The sequence below is a fragment of the Centroberyx gerrardi genome, chromosome 12 (assembly GCF_048128805.1).
Source record: "Centroberyx gerrardi isolate f3 chromosome 12, fCenGer3.hap1.cur.20231027, whole genome shotgun sequence".
Lineage (NCBI taxonomy): Eukaryota > Metazoa > Chordata > Actinopteri > Beryciformes > Berycidae > Centroberyx > Centroberyx gerrardi.
In genome coordinates, this window is record NC_136008.1 from 5,892,436 (window position 1) to 5,913,495 (window position 21,060).

The following is a 21,060-nucleotide window of genomic DNA, read 5'->3' on the forward strand; positions in this document are numbered from 1 at the left end:
TGACTCCAATTAATGAATTGATTGATTGATTGATTGATTGATTGATTGATTGATTGATTGATTGACTCTGAATTGTTGATTTGTGAGGAATCATATATTCATAGACTGTATTAAATTAACTCTTAATAAAAGTTCAGAAACTCTAAATCCTAATTTATCGGTGCCTTTTTGTTTTGACATATTCTATGTAGGTAATATTCTCGGGAGCGCGGGGCATGAGCTTCACAGTAATTGAAAACCATGTCAACAAGTTAAAGCCCAGCCCAACACTCAAAGTAATTGCTGGGAACAACATCGACCCACATCCATCCACTTCAGCCGTGCGTAAAAGCACCGTGCGCGCAAAGGTGCGTTGAGGGATCCGAATGTCGCGTCAATGGAGAAGACGCGTCGTTGTTCACTCCATCAACCTTTAAAATAATCCAGCAGACCGGTGTATTTATTTCGTTGTAAACGAGACTAATCGGATTTCAGTTTAAACATTTTTATGCAAAGGCGTTAGAGTGAGATTACGCGCGGTGGCAGTTTTGAAATGAGGATAGTCACACTTGTTGTCATCGCTCTCCTCCTTTTGGCAAATGTCTTCTGCCAAGAAAAGGATTTGGACAACTGGAGAAGGAGCGTCGAAGAGGTAAGTTTTATTAAATATATTAGCAGTGGGTGCAAACATTTGGATGTTTCCCCAACATCTTAGACTTGAATAGAATAGTGACAAGAATTGAAAAATAGTGTAGGCCTATATTCAGTGTTTTATTCTTGTCAGGGTGGAAAAGCCTCTGAAACAGCATTTAGATCATCATGGGACACTAAAACTCTCCACTGAAACCCAGACTGATGAAATTATTTTAGTGTCAGCAGCTCTTTAAGACAGAGACCCACCACACCTACTCAATGAGTAGGTCAATTTTGTAAGATATTGCTGCATGTTTACTGAAATGAATGCATGCTGGAAATTACATATAGCTAATAGATAATTCGATTTTTAGATTTATATATGTACTTACATGATGTATAACTTAGAATATACAACTTTTTAACACGCACAGATAAACGCGCCAGATAGCCTACTAACTGACGTTACCTGGCTAAGGGAATCCAGCTATATTTAATCTCTCTCTCTCTCTCTCTCTCTCTCTCTCTCTTTCTCTCTCTCTCTCTCACTCTCTCTCTCTCATATTTGCATACAGAGTAAGTGGCCAAACTCTGAGCTGGTTCAAGATATATTGAGCAGAATGGGCAGAAAAACAAGACCACGCCAACATCTCGGTCTCCTGGGGAACATGAAAGCCTCAGGTGGGATCATGTATTTAATCCCTTTCACATTAACATATTAACTGTATTTATGATTTGCTGCGTCCAGGTCTAATGATCAGTAACTGAATTCCTTTCTTTTTGCTCCAAGCAGCAAAAGCGCAGATGACACGTAAGAGTAAGTTTCCTCTCTCATTATTTTTTAGCAGGATGTACAGTATGTCTCTACGAACCAGCAATCCCTTAAAATAGGCTACCCTTACATTTACATTAAAATCACCCCTTAATTTATGCAAAATCCCCTTAAAATGAGTTAAGGGAGTCATTAATGGAGGAGACCCCATCAAAACCATCTTAAACACCCCTTAAATGTGTGACTGCTTACTTTCTAATATAATGTCAAATTCAGGGAGACAGGAACTTTCCATTAATAACTCATTAATAACCCTGTAAACCTGCACAAAAGGCATTAAAAAAATCTCTTGATTTCTAGTGTCTCCACGAACCAACCCATGAATAAATCCCTTAAAAACCCAGGATAGCCTACTAACCTTACTTTTTTTTTTTAAAAGCTATGTTATTTTTAATGGATAATTCATGTTTATGTAATGGAGAAATTAAGGACATTTCAGGGATAAAATTAAGGGGTTTGGTTTCGTAGTAATGTAGTCAATATAACCAAAATGATATTTCCACAGCTGTAGCATCCCGCTGTAGCGTTGTGACAGCAGTGACAAGGTGTAACTTCATGAAAATTGATTTTTACGGATTTTCTGTAATCCCCAGGACACAAATTCCAAAACTTTGTGGGACTAATGGGGAAAAGGAGTTTTGAGGGAGAAGGTATGATTCATTCATCAACACTGACAAATCATATTAAAGTGTCATTTCAGCGGGACTGTGTTCTAACAGCTGGTTTCATCCCTGCAGGTTCCCTCTGAGCTGCACATCAGACCAGAAGACACCAAGGATCCACTTTGTTTTCATGGTTTCACACTGCTTCGATAAAATCTGATGTTTTTTTGTTTTTTTTGGCAGCATGTCACATTTTTTTTTTTTATCATGGAAGTCTTGAATGATCATATAAACATTATCTACATGCTGCAAAATGAGCTGCATAAATTGAAGAGAAATTGACCCTCCTGCCAATGTTCAGAGAATATTTGTCCAAGTAGTGCCATCTAGTGGTGATGTGGCCAAAAGAAGTGAAAAATAATCCATCTACACCAGTGATTCTCAACCTCTTTGATATCAAGGACCCCTAATTTAGTCCACATTAGAGCCACAGACCCCCATTCGATGAGATTTTGTCTTTCGGACCCAAATCTTATAATATTTTTATTGTTAGATACGATTTTGTCCAGAATCTGTATTGCAGTTAGAGATATCAGTTAAACTATGATCAAAATAGTCTTTTTCTTCTCTAATTGTGTTAACTTCTTGTAAATTAAATAATGGTGAAGTCAATTTGCTCGGGATCCCCTGGAACCCCCTCAAGGACCCCTGGTGGTCCTCGGACCCCATGTTGAGAACCACTGATCTACACCACAGATTGGGTTTGTTTTTAAAAATGCATCACTAAATCAAATATAACACTGTAATACCTCATAGCATCACCTCAAAATGACACCATATACATTAAACCATCATTTCCATAATAAACCCATCGGACTCCTCGGTATCATCACAGGTTTATTAAGTGACTTTGTACAATACAAATGAAAAATAAAATTAAAAATACAGAGATGGAGTACATAGCCAAAGCAAAATGCGGTGTTGACTCTTCATTTCCCACTGATCTCACTTCCGCAGAGAGACTGAAATATTGTTTCGTCCCGGCTCGCTGTTTAAAGAGAATGCTTTGTTTTTGTTTTTGTTTTTGTTTTTTTAAACAGCGGACGCCGCTCTCAGTCTCTGAGGAATTCTCACATACAAAAGAAGTTATTATTTACTTCAGCTGGCTCGGTATATATAAAAATAAACTAAAGTGAAATATAACACTTATGACATTATAAATGGTGGTCCAAGGCTAGTGGAAATAGCTAAACACAGAGGAAAAGAAAGCGTTACATTTTGGGAAAAAAAGAGAAGCATTAGCCATTTTATGTTTAATTTATAAAAGCCCAAGGTGCATTTTTATTCTTTTTCTTGATCCATTCTTTTCCCATGTCTCATGTTGACACCGTTTTGTTTTAGGCTATGTTGCACTGTTGGTAGGAGGGCAAAGTTTACTGGTTACACTCGTAACAAAAAAAAAAAAAAAAAAAAAGGATTTAGTTAATGCCTTGTCCTCTTCTTACTTTAATACATCATGGAAGATCAGGTTAATATATTTATATATATACTGCAACTTTCATTTTACCTGTAAAACGAATAAAATTCACCGGAACTTGATTGTACAACAGTTAGACGTTTTGTGTGGGGATTTTTTTTTGTTTTTCTCTGCATAAAACTGTAGACATCAGTCATTAAATAGCAACCTTGGGAGGGAAGATAGAGCAGCGGGTGGGGGGGCGGGGACAGTATTCAGTAATAACAACAACAATAATAATAATAACAACAATAATAATAATAATAATAATAATAATAATAATATGGGTTTGGCCTTTCTAAGACGGGGTTAAGTTTCTTTTGTCGTTAAGGTAAACACATTCCTTGGATGAGTCCCGAGGCAGTCTGGGAGCTCTCTGGCGGTGGTTCTGACAGTACATGCAGACCCCCCCCTCATACCCCCCTAATACCCCAAAATACCCCCAAGTGCCCCCTCTAGTGGCTGGGAGCAGGACCGCAGCTGTGCCGGCGATGGAGGAGAAACAGAGAGAGGAAGGAGAGAGGAAGAGGGGGAAGAAGAAAAGGGGGGAGAAGGAAGAGGAGGAGGAGGAGGAGGAGGGGGGGGTGTCAGTGCCACACACTGGTGTCCTGACTGGCAACGTTGGCAAACAATAGTAAGTTGACTTGGGGTGGTCCAGCCGACTGTCTTCTAAAAGATCTTGCCTTTCTTTTTGTTTTTCTCCAGAGTCCTGCAGAGGGGAAAAGAAAACACACACACAAACATTATTAGTAACTTAATTTAAATAACATGTTCAACTTTCAACTCTTGTTTTCTTGGAGATTAACTGGTACAAAGATAAAGGAAAAAATACAAACATCACTTTGTAGGTGCTGGGCTAAACGACTCTCATAAAAATAGGAAAGAGCCCGCACAATACTAATCTGTATATATGCTCTATTCCTGAGTATATGCTGCCTATATACTGTAAAGCAGTGTAAATATGACATTTGTCTGACCATCCATGGCTGAGAAATTACTACCTGCCACATGTTGTGTTAGTATGTCGGTCTATGCTACCAGCTACTTTTACAGATACCCAACCATCATATCATTAGGAGTCTATTCTAAAAATCCAGTTGGCTAGTAGAATAGTGAAAGTTGAATTTTGGCATACAAAAGCCATTATGGTCTGTGGAAATGGAGTTTCCTGCCCTGGGTATGACCTCATCTTTGTTGAAAATAAACGCGTGTCCCCCTATCAGCTCAAATATTATAAAACTGGCATAGAAAGATGCATATCCATGTAAACACGAGATCATCTTTACCATCCAAGGTTCCTAGGGCCTTTGATTGACAGATAATTAGAGTCACTTTAATTGCCAAGTATCATAAATGTATTGGATTTGTCTTGGTCACTTTGGTGCATAAACATAATGACAACACAAATAGTAACCAAGGCAAGAAATGAACACCAAGCACCAGCCACATTTAGCTAAATATTAACCATGTCTGGCAAGTTTGTATGGTCTACAGTCAGTCTTTCAGTAACGACCAAACATTTGAAGGTTGTATTCAAATGAGTTCCCTACCCTGACAGGAAAACGCCCTAAGCAGGCATTGTAACTTTACATGCTGACAAACAAACACAGATTTGTCGAAAAAAGCCAAAACATAAAAAGTCTGAAGAATGCGAGTCGTACCTGGAGGCGTCCAGCTTCTGCTGCTCCAGGCGCTGCTGGGTCTCCCAGTTGGCCCTCTCCTCCTCAAACTGGCGTCTCTTGTCCTCCAGCTCCTTGTGCTGGGCCTCCAGGTTCTTCTTCATTTGCTCATGACGCCGCTGCAGCTGCAGGGACAGCAGAGAGGGGGAGTCAGCGGGATGCCAGCAGGTTTATATGGAAAGCATCGTCAATGTGTGCGGTCAAAACAAAACGCAAAACAGTCAGTACCAAATTTTTTGCCAATAAGCTTGTTGATCAAGATACAGTACAGTTGTGCGACAAGATTGGTAGCAGTTTTAAGCTCACTGCGGTGCAAACCCTGTATGTTTAATGGAGATAGAAGCTACTTTTGCATCGTCCCGAATAGTTGTTTGATCAGTATGGATTTTTGAAGGCAATAAGACTGTAGTTGTAGATAATCAATGTTTTGTGACTATTATTTAGTATCTTTAAATTCGACCATTTTCATGCCAGTGTGTTCCCCTGGTATCGTATTCTTGTCAGGGTGGAAAATCCTCTGAAACAGCATTTAGACCATCATGGGACACTAAAACTCTCCACTGAAACCCAGACTAATGAAACTCTTTTAGGGTTAGCAGCTCTTTAAGGCAGGCTGACCCACCACACCTATTCAATGGTAGGGAAACTCTGAGATACATCAGGCCTTTAAATTAATCTGCTGCTATCAATTTTCTCATCACACAATGTGAATATTTATCAAAGAGCTTAGTGCCAAAATTAGGCGTATTTTTGGCGTCCAGGTTTCATTTTTTGAATAGCGGTTGCATGTGCTCTACAGATATTACACCGTGTGTAAACAGACATGTTCCCTCAAACACATGCTGACAATCGTGGACACATAACTGTATATGTGCAAAATCTGTGTAAAATATGCAGTGTTATGAGCACAAAGACTGAGAAATATGTGAATTCATATTTTCATAATCACACAGGAACAAACACATCTAAGCCTCATCTAAATATCACACAGACACAAAAAAGGGAACTGACAAAGAGAACATCCATTTACACAACCAACGACACACTCGCACGGCCAATTCACACTTAAAAGCCTCTGAAAACTGTCAGTATTCAGCGCAAGAGGAAGCGAAACTAGACAGGAAAGATAGTGTCTAGAGATACGTGACAAGGACATGCACTTAGTGTGACTGTGTGACTGTGTGTGTGTGTGTGTGTGTGTGTGTGTGTGTGAGAGAGAGAGAGAGAGAGAGAGAGAGAGAGAGTGTGTTACCTCCGCCTCGGAGTCTTTGAGCTTCTGCACTTTCTCCTTGACTTTCATCTCAAACACCTGCTCCATCTCCATCTCCATCTTCTTCATCTTAGCCACGTGCTCTCGCCTCTCTTCCTCCATCTGGGCCAGGGGGCTTCTGCATGGACACACACACACACACACACACACACAGATTCAGATTAGCACTACACTGCATCACCAGCACCGACCTCTTCACCAGTAAGCTACATCATGAAGAGTAATGCCACCCCTTATTAGTGTTGTCACGATAACCAAAATTTCAATACCGTTGCGAAAGACTGAATTTAATAAACTTTCAATACTTTCACTCAATTTGTTCTGCAACCTAATTCAGCAACACCTTCAGAGGGTGTATACGTGCTGATTGTAATAGTTGGAGGAGGAAGAAGAAGAATTGACGTAGACAAATATGGAACTATTTCACTTACAGAGCCGACAAAGATGGACACTCAACCGACATCAAAACTCCTGTACAAGTGTTGCTACACAAAGCTGTCCCAAGTCAAGTGGGTAACACGTTGCTTGATGGTTTTTCTTGTTTGCAGCAGTATCAAATTTTAAAATATTGACCTTAGTATTGGTATCAAAGTCAAAATTCTGCTATCGTGACAACACTAGCCCTTATTTCCCAGGGAAACATGTAGGGGTATAGGAGGGAAACAGAGCAAGAGGTAGAGTTGTAGGAATGACAGGATCCAACAGGGCTGCGACGAGGAAGAGGAGACCCGACCGACAGCGGGAGGCCTAAGAGAGCCGGTATGAGAATACCAAGAAACCCGTGAACGCTGGTGGTTAGAGGAGGTACTGAGTTAAATGTTAGTAATGTTTACCAGGGTGGGGTTTTTTTTTGGCAGCATGAGCATATAGAGAGATCTGCCGCAGAATATTTGGAGAGAGGTTACCTGTGATTACGAGGGATGTACCACCGTGTTGGAGGAGTGATGACAAAAGCAAGGATTGTAACACTACTGCATGTTGTCTAAAAAAAATAAAAAACAAAATCCACTGGACTCAGGGAATTCCCCACCGCTCAATAGAACTGATGAAGCCTCTCGGATGAGTTTGTGAAACGTCTTTAACGTCTTAATTTTAAGTCCAGTGGATTTTGTTTTTTATTTTTTGGACATCTTACTACCTGGATGACTGAAATGAATCTACACAGAGACACTACTACCTGTTCCTCCCTGGCAAAACACAGAAAATGCCTAGTTTCTGTCTACTTTTTCAACACCTGATGCCTTTTCAAACTAGACAGCTCATCAAGTTGAGTGACAAGTGTTGGGGCGGGAACTTGCCCAACTGAGGGAGGGAGGCGGGACTAGCAAGCACTTCACTGCCTCAAGGGGGAAAAAGTTTTATACTGTAGCTTTACTTTTGCTGTCAGTCGTCCAACATGGTGGTATTCCCCTCATAATCACTGGTAACCACTCCAAACATCCCATGACAAGTCTCTATTATTAATCCAGGCTGGGCTAATGGCAGAGATAGTTGGAAGCAGTGATGAATATACCAGTGGAAAAAATTAAACCCTTTCTTGTTGGAGAAAAATTAAAGCCATTACGTTCACAGCCATCAAACTAGATTTCACGAGGATTCGCTTTAATTTACAAGCGTGGCAACTGATGAACATTTTTCCTCGCAATGTTCCCGCGTTTTGAGTGAATCCTGGAAACATCTACCGACAGAGGAGAGCGAGGGGAAAGCAGACCCTTGTCAACGGGGGAAGAGAGAGGATTCCCAAATGGAGCCAATGGGGGACAAAAGAAGCAGGGTACAGACAAATAGAGATCTGACAGGAGGGTCTGAAAAACAGTAAAAAATGACCACTTACATTCCTTCAACTGTGTCAAGTCTAAAAAAACAGAAACACACACAAACACACACACAGCATGCAGTGATGAGATCATGCACTAAAATAGAGCTACAGTCTACCAACTGTGGTCTGCGCTTCCAACTACTTTTTCAGTGCAAACGGAAAAATGACTGCTTGGGAAAAAAATAACAATATTCACTTTGTGAGCTTGGTGTCAAATACATTAGTAGAGTTTGTAATATAATAATATGTTTAGCTGTGTGTTAGCGTCAGCAGTGTGAGGCTTCGATTTAGCTGAAGAGCAACAGTTTTAGCTTGGTGAGTTAGAGCCAGTTGCTTATGTCCATATGAATGAAAATGCAGCAACATTGGTACAAATTTTACCAATATGACATGAGGGATGTATTTATATGAAAAAGTAGCACAATGGCAGGCTACAACAATAGTAAAATCCATTATGAGTGTCACTCGAATATCACAAGACAGAGGACAAAGGGCAGTGACTGAATACTGTCAAAAATCATCCTCCAAAATTTGCCTTCAATATTCCAGTCACTTAATGTAGATGAATAAATAGCAGTCATGTCACTGGAACATATTCATCCCATTCAGATCAACACATGCAACTGGGAAAAGGTCCATCTGAAAGCTCAGAAAACATACTACATGAACTTACTATATGAACACATTAATCTCAACACATAACAAAACATCAGCACCTGTAGGAAAGGATGGGGAATTCCATACAGCATGCTGAAAATAATCCTAAATAGTATGTACCATGAACTTTCAGATGCACCGTGTTGTTGTTTGGGTAGTTTCTGAATATGGGCCTGATTAACAAAAGCTAAAAAAGAAGTGCTGATGAATTAAATGTTGGCAGTGGCTTGCAGGGCAGGAAACAATTTTCTTCTGTCTACAAATTCCAATATTCACCTGCCATTACTTTACCCAATTAGATTTTTAGAACAGAAAATAGACTTCAAATAATGGCTGGTTACCAGTTTTTGGTAGAGCAGACACACCCGCCAGCCGCAGCCAAAATTTAGCAGCGTCTGGCAAGCGGCTGGTGATAATTTCCCACACTGATGGCTGGCACGTTGGGCCTCTTTGGCAGGTAACCAACCATCATTTGGAGGACCGATTCTATTCTAAAAATCGAATTGGCAGGTAAAATAGTCAAAGTAGCTGGTGAATACTGGGATGTATAAGCCAACTAAAAAGTTCAGTCTACAACTACCATCTTTATCCAGAACACCAACACCCTGCCCAGGACTTACTTGGTGGACAGCTGGCCTTTAGCCCTGTTGTTATCCACTCCGTTGTAGGTGACGGCGGCAAGCTTCCTGCTGCGGTAGTTCTCATAGTGAACATTGTTTGTCACGTCCTTCAGGTCCTGCATGTGAGTTCTAGGGATGGACGACAAAGAATCAACACAATAAAATAGAAAAAGTGGTTTATTCCATTGCCACTTGTGGTGTGGTGGTTTGTTCTGCAAGGCCTATACCTCAACTGCTCTTTTAGCTACTACGTATTGTAAGCCACACACACAGAGTCAAGAACACCTGACAGACTAATTTACCCTTATACAAAAAGTAGATCTTTAGTGGAGTACTCAACACTGCTTTCCTCAGAAACCAGTTAAACGGTCCTTAAAGACCCCATGTTTAATTAACTGTCTGGCCCACTTGAGTATTCATTTATTAAACTTGATATTTGTGCCTGATCCTCTTTGTATTCGGCTTCCTACTGAGAGAACAGTCGTCGTTTCAGTACCTGATGAGCATGTCCCTGAGGATGGTGAAGTCGCAGTGGTCGCTGTTTTCAACTGGGAAGAGATAAAAAATATTATTCAGTCATCCATTGTATTCTTTTGGACAACCATCATCAAAAAATATTTAAAACCTCCTTTGTATCTTACCAAGTAGCAAGTACCTCCTTAAGTCTGATACACTGGGCGACAACTCAACAGTTATGAACTGATTACATGGCACTAAATTCTATTGTTGTAAAGTTGCTACAAAAAAGTTGTGTTACAGCCTTTAAAGGATATCAGCTGGAGAAAGCAAACTGTTTCCCTGTTCTTCTCCATCTTGTTTGTTTGTTTCTTTTGTATTTTTTTTGGTAATATGTTTTGTTTAAAGTCCCTTGGTGTTTTTATTACCTGCACAAATTCTTAAGTTATGTCACTTCTTTCTGGGTTTCTTTCACTGGGTTTCAATTGTTTAACAGTTTAAACTGTTCAAGCGGTTAAATTGCTTATCATCCATGTATTCACTGTGCAAATATTTATCTGACTAAACTAAACTAAACCTTCGTACCTTCTGCCACACCCCAGGGATACTGCCTCCCTCTGGCCCGCTTGCCGTTCACCTCGATGATGGTGTTGCTCCCTACTACAGCCAGCGGCAACTTGTCCTGGAACAGAGCAATGCAAGGTAGAATAAATATGGGTTTGTAACCAACTGTGTAACATGACGTGTGGACCTGGCAGGTGACTTACCTTGATCTTCTTCACCAGCCTGTTCTCCTCCTCGTCGTCTGTCTCAGGAAACTCGTAGATCTTGATTTTGTGCTCTTGGATTTCCCGCATGATCTGGAGCAGAACAGGGAGAGAGAGAGAGAGAGAGAAGGGTCTTTCAGCAGCTACTGGCAGAGGAAGAGAGAACACCTTCCTGGGGTGTTGAGGTGCTGGTCACAGCTAGACAGAGCTTGGATGAAGACGTTCTTGTGTCGCAATGTTCAGCTTTTTTAATGCATTGAATGAAAGCATTGTTTTCATCAGGGCTACGAGTGTGCAGTGACTTCTTTGTTTTGGTGAATTCTGTTTTAATTTCAACCAACAGATATCGAAAGCATATAAAACAAATCCTCCTCAATGTAGCTAGAGTTAAGACAGATACTTTACATTATTGACTTATTGGCCCGGTCAGTTTTAGCAAAGCAATATGATTGGTCAAAGACGTGTACCGACCATGTTGGTAAGTCCAATAAAGCATGGCACATCACACAAAAGCAAAGTGGAAAAATGGAATTGGTTGCTATGCTAAAACTCTTGCTGGAGATTGTTAGCAACCTTTCTTGCTTTCTCTTTTTTTTTTATTTGTACGTATGTGTACAACTTTGAAGAAAACCTTTCGACAGCACAGAGGCTGTTCTTTATCGAGCTGCGTCACCATCGTACCCGTGACCACGGTAAAGAAAACCCTCCCGGATACTTTTGGTACAGTAGTACGCTGCTGTGGAAACCACTGACCTGCTTCTTGAACTGTTGGCATTCCTCTGGGGTGAGGGTGTCTGCTTTGGCGATCAGCGGGATGACGTTGACCTTCTCGTGCAACCGTTTCATAAACTCAATGTCCAGGGGCTTCAGTCTGCAGGGAGACAAACACACAGGTTTATATGCTGTTTATATGTACTGTATATGGGGCGTCCTGGTGGCTCAGTGGTCTCAGTGGTAACCGTGACGTCCTGGGTTCGAATCCAGTCCAGGACATTTCTCGCATGTCTTTTCCCTCTCTCTCCTAATCTTTCCTGTCTGTCGCTACTTTGAACTATCCTGCCCCCTCCCCCCCCCAAAAAAAAGTTAAATACGTACTATATATAATAGATACTGTGCGAGGTATGAAATCGTATCGTATCATGACCCACTGTCAGTCATCATGACCCATAGTTAGCCCGGATGATTTTGGACGGGGTCAAATGGGCCTCCCACTACTTTTTTTAGGAGGTCACTGCTTTGTGTGAAGTCAACAGAATTAATGATCTGTAGACTGCGTCACACACACACACTAATGAATATACTGTATTGCCACTGAATGAGAAAATTTTCTATTTAATTTGGATAGCTACAGCGATTTGATACCTTGAATTCAAAACTGATTCACCAGGCTGTCCAATCTATTATCATCACTTAGAAATGCAGTTTATTATTAAGTTAAATAGAAAGTACCATGTAACGAATCAAACTGTGGCGGAGAAGGTGCACTGTAATGGAGTTAGGATGCTTGGTGGCTTTGCAAATGGGCAATGGGAGACAAAGCTAGTGTTGGGAGGGGGTGGGGGGTGGGGGGGGGTTGACTGGCTTTTGGCTTGAAATATAACAATCACTGTCCCTTGGCAAGCTCTTTTTTTTTAGATAACACAGGGATAAAATGAAGCCAAACCAAATATGGAAAACTGTCTGGCTATGAGAGGTCTGACTAATCTTTATAATTTCTAAAGCAATAAGCTGGTAGTAATGAGAAAGCATGGCCATTGTTGGCTGTGTTTGACTTGGACTCAGTATCACATCGGTTGCATTGCTTTTTGCCCTGTATTTTGTTAAGAAAATATAATCTCATCTTCATCTTCTCTTATGGCAGTCTGGCAAGATATTCTGGAAAAATCTTCCTGAGTCATAAAAGGCCATGAAACAGTTGTTGTTGTTGTTGTTGTTTTGAGTGGTTGAAGTGGGTTGTGTGTCTCGCACGTAGCCACAGCATTGCTCTGCCAATCACAAGGAAGCAGCACATCGCCTCAAAATACACATCACCATCACTAGTGTTCACAAGGTCCAACAAAACTCTCATAATTGGGTTTAAATGCATGATTGATGATTAACTAAGGAGAGTGATTTCCTTAACCCCCCCCCCCCCCCTCCACACACACACACACACACACACACACACACACACAGGAAAAACAGTCGCCAGAGTTCAGCTGGGAGCTCAAAATCCAGATTGTCTCTGCTGAGTCCTGCTTTCAGTGATGGGGGTCATTGTGCTGGTGCGTGAGAGCAGTCAGCTGGTGTTGTGAGGGGATGCTGTGTGTGTGTGTGTGTGTGTGTGTGTGTGTGTGTGTGTGTGTGAGAGAGTGAGAGAGAGAGAGCGAGCATAAGCTACTCATCCTCAAGGCTAGAGTGCTGCATGTCTGGGTACAGAGGGCAGGCTTGTACAAACACAATGTCTCATAGAGGATGGACAGATTGGGGAGGGATGGGAGGGAGAAAGAGGACAGAAAGGAGGACAGAGGCTTCTTCACTGTTTACAGTATGTCATGTTTTAAGGGCATGTGAGCACACGCTGAGCATTTGCATACACACAAATCGAGACACGGCAGCCACAAACACATACTATTCTGCCCTACAAAGGCCAACAGCAGAAGCTACTTGTTGTGTGTTTTAAAAAGGTCAAAGACTAGGGCCTAGATTTCACATTAAGATAAATTATACCCATGCATCCGTCTAAATCATTTACTATCTGACTGTGCACCAAGCTAGCTTCGTAGGGACAGGAAATAAACTCTGATGTCACTTTTCTCAGTTTCACTACTCACACAGTTTCTGCTCTTTTGCTTTGTGGGTAGAACTGTGCATGTGTTCACACGCACACACGCACGCACGCACACACACACACACACACACACTTCTTGACAAAAAGGCAAGAAAAAAGCACGACAGCACAGCTTGTGCAGCCGCCCTCATCACGACAATTTACCACTGCCATAACCGAGCAGTCTGCTGTACAAGGCGGCCTGGCTGCTTGTGGAATAATAAACATAAACGACTAAATTCCACATAGTCATCGCTTTATGAAACATTTGGCTATCAGTGTCATCTGCTGGGAATTCGGCCAACTCTTTCTTCTGTGTGTCTCTCTCTCTCCCTCTCTCTCTCCAAATGGGTCATGCTCCCTCCTTCCTTTCCTTTACAGCCCTCCAGTTTTAACCCTTATTTAACGAGACAAGGCTGGCTGAGAAGAGATTTTTAGTTACAGCAATGGCCTGGGGGGAGTAGTTACAGGGGGAGGGAGGGTGACACAATACACGCATTTACTGTATACAGACACACGCACACACACCTAGGAGGCTGCCCAGTACAACCACAGCTTTGTGCTGTTGGCCGCTGAGCTGATCCAGATGCAGTTGGGAGTTCAGTGCCTTGCTCAACGGCGGTTTGACAGCAGATGTTGAGGGAGGGAACAGCTGTATTTACTTCCAGATGGTATGAGGATCTAAACTGGCAACCCTCCAGTCACAAACCTGTTTCTCTGACCTTTGGGATACTCATTTCCCCCCCTTTTCACTCTTCCTTTGCCCCATTTCCTCCCAGTGTTACCTCACCTCTACCCTTCCAACCTTTTCCTTCCTCTATTCCCATTCCTTTCCTCTCTCCCTCCCCCTCTCCTGCGTCGCTTAAGCATCCACCAAAAAGGCATTGTTGTTACACATACTGTTCTCCCAGACTCACCCGTGTCCCGACGGGGCGATGAAGTAAAGGCAGCAGTGGATTCGGCTGTCGGGCATCAGGCGTCTGTTCACCCGTGACTCCGAGTTCAGGTAGTCTTCAAACTTGCTGTCTATGTGATCGATAACTGGCTGCCAGCTGCACAACACATTACAGTCACAGTCAGGAAACCGAACCCCCACAGAGACCCAAAATGGCCACATGTTGACAGTGGTGGACAGTAGCTTTCAAGCAAGATGGATGTTTAGGTGTTACGAATGAAGGTAAATGATCTGTGCTGAGCCAAAATGGAGGGGATCCTTACCAGTTGCTGTTGTCTACGGCATCTCCGAACCCCGGGGTGTCGACTATCGTGAGCAGGAGCTGAACGCCACCTTCCTTTACTAAAACTTTCGACTGCTCCACCTGGCAGAGAAGAAAGGATGGGCAAAGTTAATTTCAGTAATTCTGCTGAAAGATTTGAGAAAGACGCATCCGTCGTCTAATATCGTTCGTCATGACACAGCATTGTGGCACTTTTAAGGCTGGGCGATAGTTCAATATTATCATATCGTGATGATACAGTGATTTTGGGATATTGTGACGCACAATTCTGCTGTCTAAATTGATGATAACTAGCAATTTCTATTTAAAAACTCTTAACAAAATGAGGTATGAAACATTTTAAGGAACATTATTCGAAAATGTCAGTTTTGTTTGACATCACACCTATCATTACCATTCAGTTCAATGGGATGAATATTAATTTGATTATTTAACATGTGATTTTGCGTACATGAGCCATATTGTGAAATATATTGATATTGAAAAAACGTATGATTATCGTGATATTGATTTCAACCATATCGCCCAGCTCTACGTACTTTTTTTCATAAACTATCACTTTCAAACCAAAACGTCTGATTTAGTTATTCAACAAAAATAAAACAGTGCCAAGACTATATGGAAGGAGCAGTGCCAAATCATCATCACTGTCAGACACGGCCTGTTCTGCATCCCTGTCCTTATATGGTACATACAGAAGCAGACACTGACCATGTATACTGCATAGAAACCAGTGACGCGGAGGCATAGCAGCGTGTAGCAACACGCCGCCCCACACTGTGCTATTAGTTAACTATGCTGGGGAACCAGAAAAACACAGGAGCATCTGGAGATAGCAGTGTTGTCAGTCAGGAGCCAGACAGATAAAGTACGGCACTTGAGGCACTTAAGTTTCAGGACGACGTTACATAATTAGGGAAGATAAACATAAAAGGCATTTATGGCAGGGGCTGACGGTGAATCTGATATGTTTAAATCAGGGTGAGGACCTAACTCTTCACCACAGCACCGCGGCCTTCAAGAGCCAATTCATGTCAGTCAGGGTGAGAGACTTCACTCTTCTAGACCTGGGTGCTATGAAACTTCATCATGGTGTGGTAAAAATCATTTTCTACAAATCAAGTCTGTTCTTTATTGGGCAGTATCTAATTAATTCAAGTAAATAAAAGTTGTATTATTGTAAAAAAAAAAAAAAAGTAAAATACTTTAACTATGAATCTTCACATCTTAGTCTCATCTTTAATCCTCTTCTCCTTATCAAATGCAAATGAATTTGGATGATGTCACACAGCAGAACAGGGGTTGTTCATTGATTCTTTTGCATGAATTGCTGCAATACACTGATGTATGGTGATATATACATAGATAAATCTTTTTTTGATTCTGAGAGAACACATTCTCTGGCATTATAATAAATCACAGTGTTGTATACGTGTGCTTCATTGTATGCATGGAATATTCTATAAACTGTTTGCTAATGTTAACTTGCAAGCCAAGAAGTTTAACATGACTGTATTCTCCTTTGACGAGACTATGGCAGCTGATCAACTAGGGAGCCAGATAGCTGAGATCACATTCAAATAAACTGATAATTATTTATGCCTATATATGTCATTACCACAGTTTGTTCACTGGCGACGGCTGCTGGTAAATACAAATTTCACCCAGCAGCCACTTATATTTTATTTTACTGACTTAATAGATTTTCAAATGAAACATCAAATAAATGTTTGGGATGCCGGCCAAAGTTGTTGGAAGAGTAGACAACCTTACCAGCCACAGCCAAAACGTAATAGCATTCAGGCGGTGTTAATTTCCCAACCTGGCTCCAACTGTGCGGTTGTCAACTCTGCTATTTGATCTACTTAGTGTTGTATCACAACAAGACTGGTGGCAGTTTCACCTCTGTGCATCCAGTATTTATTCACTGTGCCACGGTACATGCTCATACTTATGTTTAATTGATGGAACAAAAGAGTACAACATTTGGGTCGAACAGAGGTGAAACAAAATCTTCTTGAAACATAACAGTAAGCTTATCAAAGACGATATTTGACAAAAAGTCTGTGTATTCCTTTAAAAGTCCTTTAACCCAGTGTACCTGCACAGTCTTTTTAATTCGGTGTGAAGGTCCAGGATACTCTGCTGAATACAGGTCTGTTAGGAAGAGCGAGTTGATCAACGTGGATTTTCCCAGCCCTGACTCGCCTGGAAACGGAGGAAAAGGAGAAGACAGACAAATCAGGATTTGGGGAGCACATTGACATGTATCACTTATTTTATAGTTAGAAAGATGGCCAGACTATTCACACTGCTTCAAACGCATAAATATAGAGATAGAAGCAATGCAAGATTTGGATGAAACCATTTAAAAATAAACTGTTCCCCTGTCTTCCACCCACACAAGGATCACTGCTGGCATCCAATACCAGCTGCTAAAACAATTAAAAACCCAGCCAATAAAGACAACCAAAAGGTCATGCGTTTTAACTGGGAAAGACATTGACATTTGTCCCGAAGCATTAATCCATCTGAGTTAACAGTAAAGAGGATAAGACACCAACACAGAGAATGCCTCTTGTTATCTACAGCTGACTGGCTGTGTGGTCTGGGAGGCTCCTCAAGCTTGGTCGGCCATTGTGTGCCCGGTTTCCAAGCTCCCAATGAAAAGGATCATTAGGCCAGTGGAAATTACCACTGGCACTGCCCGCTTTGGCTAGTAGCCACAAGTCGATATTTAACGAGCCACCGTTTACACCAGGGTTATAGTCAAGGGCTACTGTGTTGAGGCTGTAGTATTTATTTCTCATACATGGTGCTGCAATCTTATGGGCGGCATGTAACTGTGTGCTATGGGTGTGCGCATGTTAAACGTGCTACAATGTAAAGTGATGACAGGCCTGTGAAATCCACTGCTCTGAACTGTGTGAAACTGAACAGGTTGGTGGGTCATGTGTTTCGTGAGGCATGGGGAGATGTGCCAGTCGCTGCTGATAATACCAGTCCTCCCTCCCTCTCCCGCTCTCTCCCTCCTCTCTCTCCTCCACCTTCCTTTCTTCTTTCACACCACGCTGGTGATGCAATGCCTTGCACGGCGGGGACATGTGGGCGCACAGCTCCTCAGAGCCAGGGAAAGCTGAATCATGTGTGTATGTGTGTGTGTGTCCATGCAAGAGAGCAATACCATAAAAACAATGACAGTTAATGACTAACAAGCCCAAAGGATATCCTCTCCTTTCCTTGTTGTTCAATGCGAATGTCATTCCTATCGTTTCTGCAGTTACTCCCGAAAATGACGCTAATGGCTGATTTGTTTGTAGCAAACACAGTAAAGCATTCACAAACCCCAGCAGACAACTTGGTCAGCATCCAGCATCCTTTTAAGGACATTTCAAGGGACATGAGCTGGCTAAATTTAAGTGTCTTGTTAAAGGCAGAGCCCGTTCTCATGTATGCACCTGGTAACAGAAATGATGAGACTGCACACAAACAATAAGTGCTGTTTCTGAGGTTTATCAGCCGCATTGTAAGCCAATAGGCTGTAAAGAAGCTGACTGTTGTGAGCGCAATGGGAGATGCGCTATTCTTAGAGGCACGCCGGGGACAAATTCTGTTGGTCCCACCACAGGAAATAGTTTTGACCCGAGGAAACATTTTCCCTCCGAACAGGGACTGATTAGCCAAGGAAGATCTTGGCCCAGTGTCAACCAACCACATCCAAGGGTTTCAAAAGAATGCTTATATTTTTGATTCGCTGAGTGGATCCAATCTAAATGTTTCTGTTCTGGGAGACAGAGCGTCAAGGAGCTCAAGGTGAACTCAAATAAAAGGCACTGTGATGTTCTTCTCCCCTCTGACTCCATGATTAAAACTACAGAGCTGTAAGCATGTCCCTTGTGCATAAATGTGGTTACACACTCTCTCTCACCCCCACTCACACACAAACATGTAAAACACACACACCCACACACTCTCTCTCGCACTCTCTCTCTCTCTCTCTCTCAATAACAAACCACAATGCAAGTCTTTAAAATGCGAACCGCAATGAATACAATGAAATGATTCAAATAAAACAAGGGCAAACTGAGGGCTGAGCAGCGTGTGTTCTTCTTACCCACGACCATCAGGGTGAACTCAAAGCCCCTCTTCACAGACTTCCTGTACACTTGGTTGGGCAGGCTTGCAAAGCCCACGTATCCCTCCAGATTCTTCTGCTGCTGGAAGATTGTAAAAAAATACAAACATCAATACCATAGTGAAATTTAACCTTACAACCCCCCGCTTACGCTACCAGGCTTAAAAGAACAGAGTCTCAATTGCCCTATTCCCATGCTGCCTGAATGACATGGCAGACCCTATCTTTTGAAGTCCAGTCGCTCCATTCATATAGACCATTTCAATACTTACAGCTGTTTTGTGTAGATCAATGCGATGTGGTTCCAACATGCAGGAAAAGGCAGCGTGTCCAGGGTCAGAAAGCAAAAGGGAGAGGACACAAAAACAAAATGCAACGGAGAATCAATCTCAAGGCATTTGACAAACAATCCATTCAGAATCAGTTTCACAAGCCATAAAGCTTGGGGCTAAGTGATTCATGCTTTGAGCTAGCATAACAGCACAGATAGTTGGCCAGTGTGATACATGTTCCACTCCACTTGCTCCTTTAAGGTCAGTAGCACCATCAAGCAAGGCCCATTCACTGTTGGTGTTTTTTCTTGCCTGCAGCTAGGAGAGGATTTCTGCCTCTTATGCTAGAGCATCTCCTGCCTACAACAGCAGCCCACATGTCTTTTGAATGATGCTACGACCTCAGAGTATGCTGATTTGCCTACAGGATACGCAGTTTCTTGTCAGCAGCATCCTACTGCTTCAGTTTGTCCAACACTATCTGCACTTCTGCAAATGTGAGATCTAGAAAATCACCGCTGGTCATCTTCGACCACAGTTTGAATTGTGCATGCAACACAGTGGGGAAACAAACCGTGGCAATATGAATATGTGTGTGTCTGTTTCCTTTTGGTTGGGCCTGTCAGGTCTGCTAAAGGAAGTGGTGACAGGTGGAGGACGAATTACAGTTTGCTTGTGTAGGTCTGAATAGACTCTCTTCAACAGCACATCGCTTTCATTGTTTCCGTTTGAAAGAAATGTTGGGTATGCTGAGAGATCACAATCAGTGACCAGTGAGCTACACAAAGTCAAAACACCAACACTGACCCAAAGGACTCTGGTCCCAGATCCAGCCTAATCCAGATTACAGGGCAGACGTGCCCTTTATATCTCTAACCTCCACATCTCTTCCAAACACAGGGCCTTACTTTTTGATTTTGATTTGATCTCTAGCTATATGCTACCACCATGGCCAATGCATCAACGTGTATTAACTACATACACATGCAGCCCCCTCTCTGACACACGCTCGCGCACACGCACACACACCACGGAAATTGATCTCAAAGCCTAGCCTTTGGTTTGGATACACTCTTCATACAGACATGTAGTGTTCACTATCTTGACTGTATTCTGGCTAATTTATCTCACGTAAATGAAATCAAACAGCCAAGTATAAAGCTAACTGAACACACACAAGTCAGCAACATTGGTGAATGTCGTTTTCCCCAAAGCTCAGACAAGTTAGCATTAACGTTTGCTGTAATCCAACATACGACACTGAGTTAGCTAGTTAGCTAAATTAGCGTTAGTGAGCTAGCTAGCTCGTCAAAACAGTTGAATTGACCCCTAACATGAGCGCTAGCATAGCTAATTATGTTAGCTAATGCCAGACACAAATGCTTACTTGGCTAAATAGTTTGCTACAAAGCTAGCTAAAGACAGGAAATGACACTCCCGTTGGGTTATGCTGCCAGCTAACGAACCCGAGGCTAATATTTAGCTAGCTAACGTTAGCAACACATCCAACTGGTGGCGGACGACTGGGCGTTGGTTGCTCAGACAACTGTAGAAGCTCAGTAGTGGCAAAGCCAAATTATCTAAATAACCAATCTGGTGCAAACAACAGTTACTACCGCTGCAAAACCAACACTGTTTTCTGAATATATAGTGACAGTAGCGGAATACAGTAGTCTCACCCATAACGTTGCCTTTCCCTGCCGCCTCAAAAACCGATCATTCACAACCCGACATTCCCCTTCTTACTACTTGCTTGAGATACGCAATATGGTGCAC

At 42.0% G+C, this 21,060-nt stretch overlaps 2 protein-coding genes across 3 annotated transcripts; one reads left to right on the plus strand and one right to left on the minus strand.

The window, feature by feature from the left end:
* The first annotated feature begins 353 nt into the window (after window positions 1-353).
* LOC139931048 (protachykinin) lies at window positions 354-3,137 on the plus strand. Its single transcript, XM_078287071.1, has 5 exons — window positions 354-631; window positions 1,188-1,293; window positions 1,406-1,429; window positions 2,038-2,094; window positions 2,182-3,137. The coding sequence occupies exons 1-5, from the start codon at window positions 533-535 to the stop codon at window positions 2,190-2,192; spliced, it is 297 nt and encodes a 98-aa protein (XP_078143197.1). The 5' UTR covers window positions 354-532; the 3' UTR covers window positions 2,193-3,137.
* Window positions 2,931-21,036, minus strand: septin7b (septin 7b). Of its 2 annotated transcripts, XM_071924409.2 has the most exons (14): window positions 20,953-21,036; window positions 18,992-19,085; window positions 16,979-17,085; window positions 14,858-14,958; window positions 14,557-14,691; window positions 11,584-11,701; window positions 10,831-10,923; window positions 10,649-10,745; window positions 10,104-10,155; window positions 9,608-9,736; window positions 8,346-8,366; window positions 6,494-6,629; window positions 5,224-5,366; window positions 2,931-4,271 (listed from the first exon to the last, which is right to left on the minus strand). In XM_071924409.2, exons 1-14 carry the CDS (start codon window positions 20,965-20,967, stop codon window positions 4,232-4,234), a joined length of 1,281 nt encoding a protein of 426 aa, XP_071780510.2. In that variant the 5' UTR covers window positions 20,968-21,036; the 3' UTR covers window positions 2,931-4,231. The 2 variants fall into 2 exon arrangements, with proteins under 2 accessions (XP_071780510.2, XP_071780511.2); XM_071924410.2 differs by lacking the exon at window positions 8,346-8,366.
* Between the last annotated feature and the right edge of the window lie 24 nt (window positions 21,037-21,060).

Bases quoted from the DNA above. Each gene is read 5' to 3' on its own strand.
- LOC139931048 (XM_078287071.1), top strand. From the start codon at position 533: ATGAGGATAGTCACACTTGTTGTCATCGCTCTCCTCCTTTTGGCAAAT. The intron at 632-1,187 runs GTAAGTTTTATT...ATTTGCATACAG, and splicing joins GGAGAAGGAGCGTCGAAGAG to AGTAAGTGGCCAAACTCTGA. The intron at 1,430-2,037 runs GTAAGTTTCCTC...TGTAATCCCCAG, and splicing joins AGCGCAGATGACACGTAAGA to GACACAAATTCCAAAACTTT.
- septin7b (XM_071924409.2), bottom strand. The intron at 8,367-9,607 runs GTAAGTCCTGGG...CTGTTTTTTTAG, and splicing joins AAAGGCCAGCTGTCCACCAA to ACTTGACACAGTTGAAGGAA. The intron at 5,367-6,493 runs GTAACACACTCT...CTGTCCCTGCAG, and splicing joins TCAAAGACTCCGAGGCGGAG to CTGCAGCGGCGTCATGAGCA.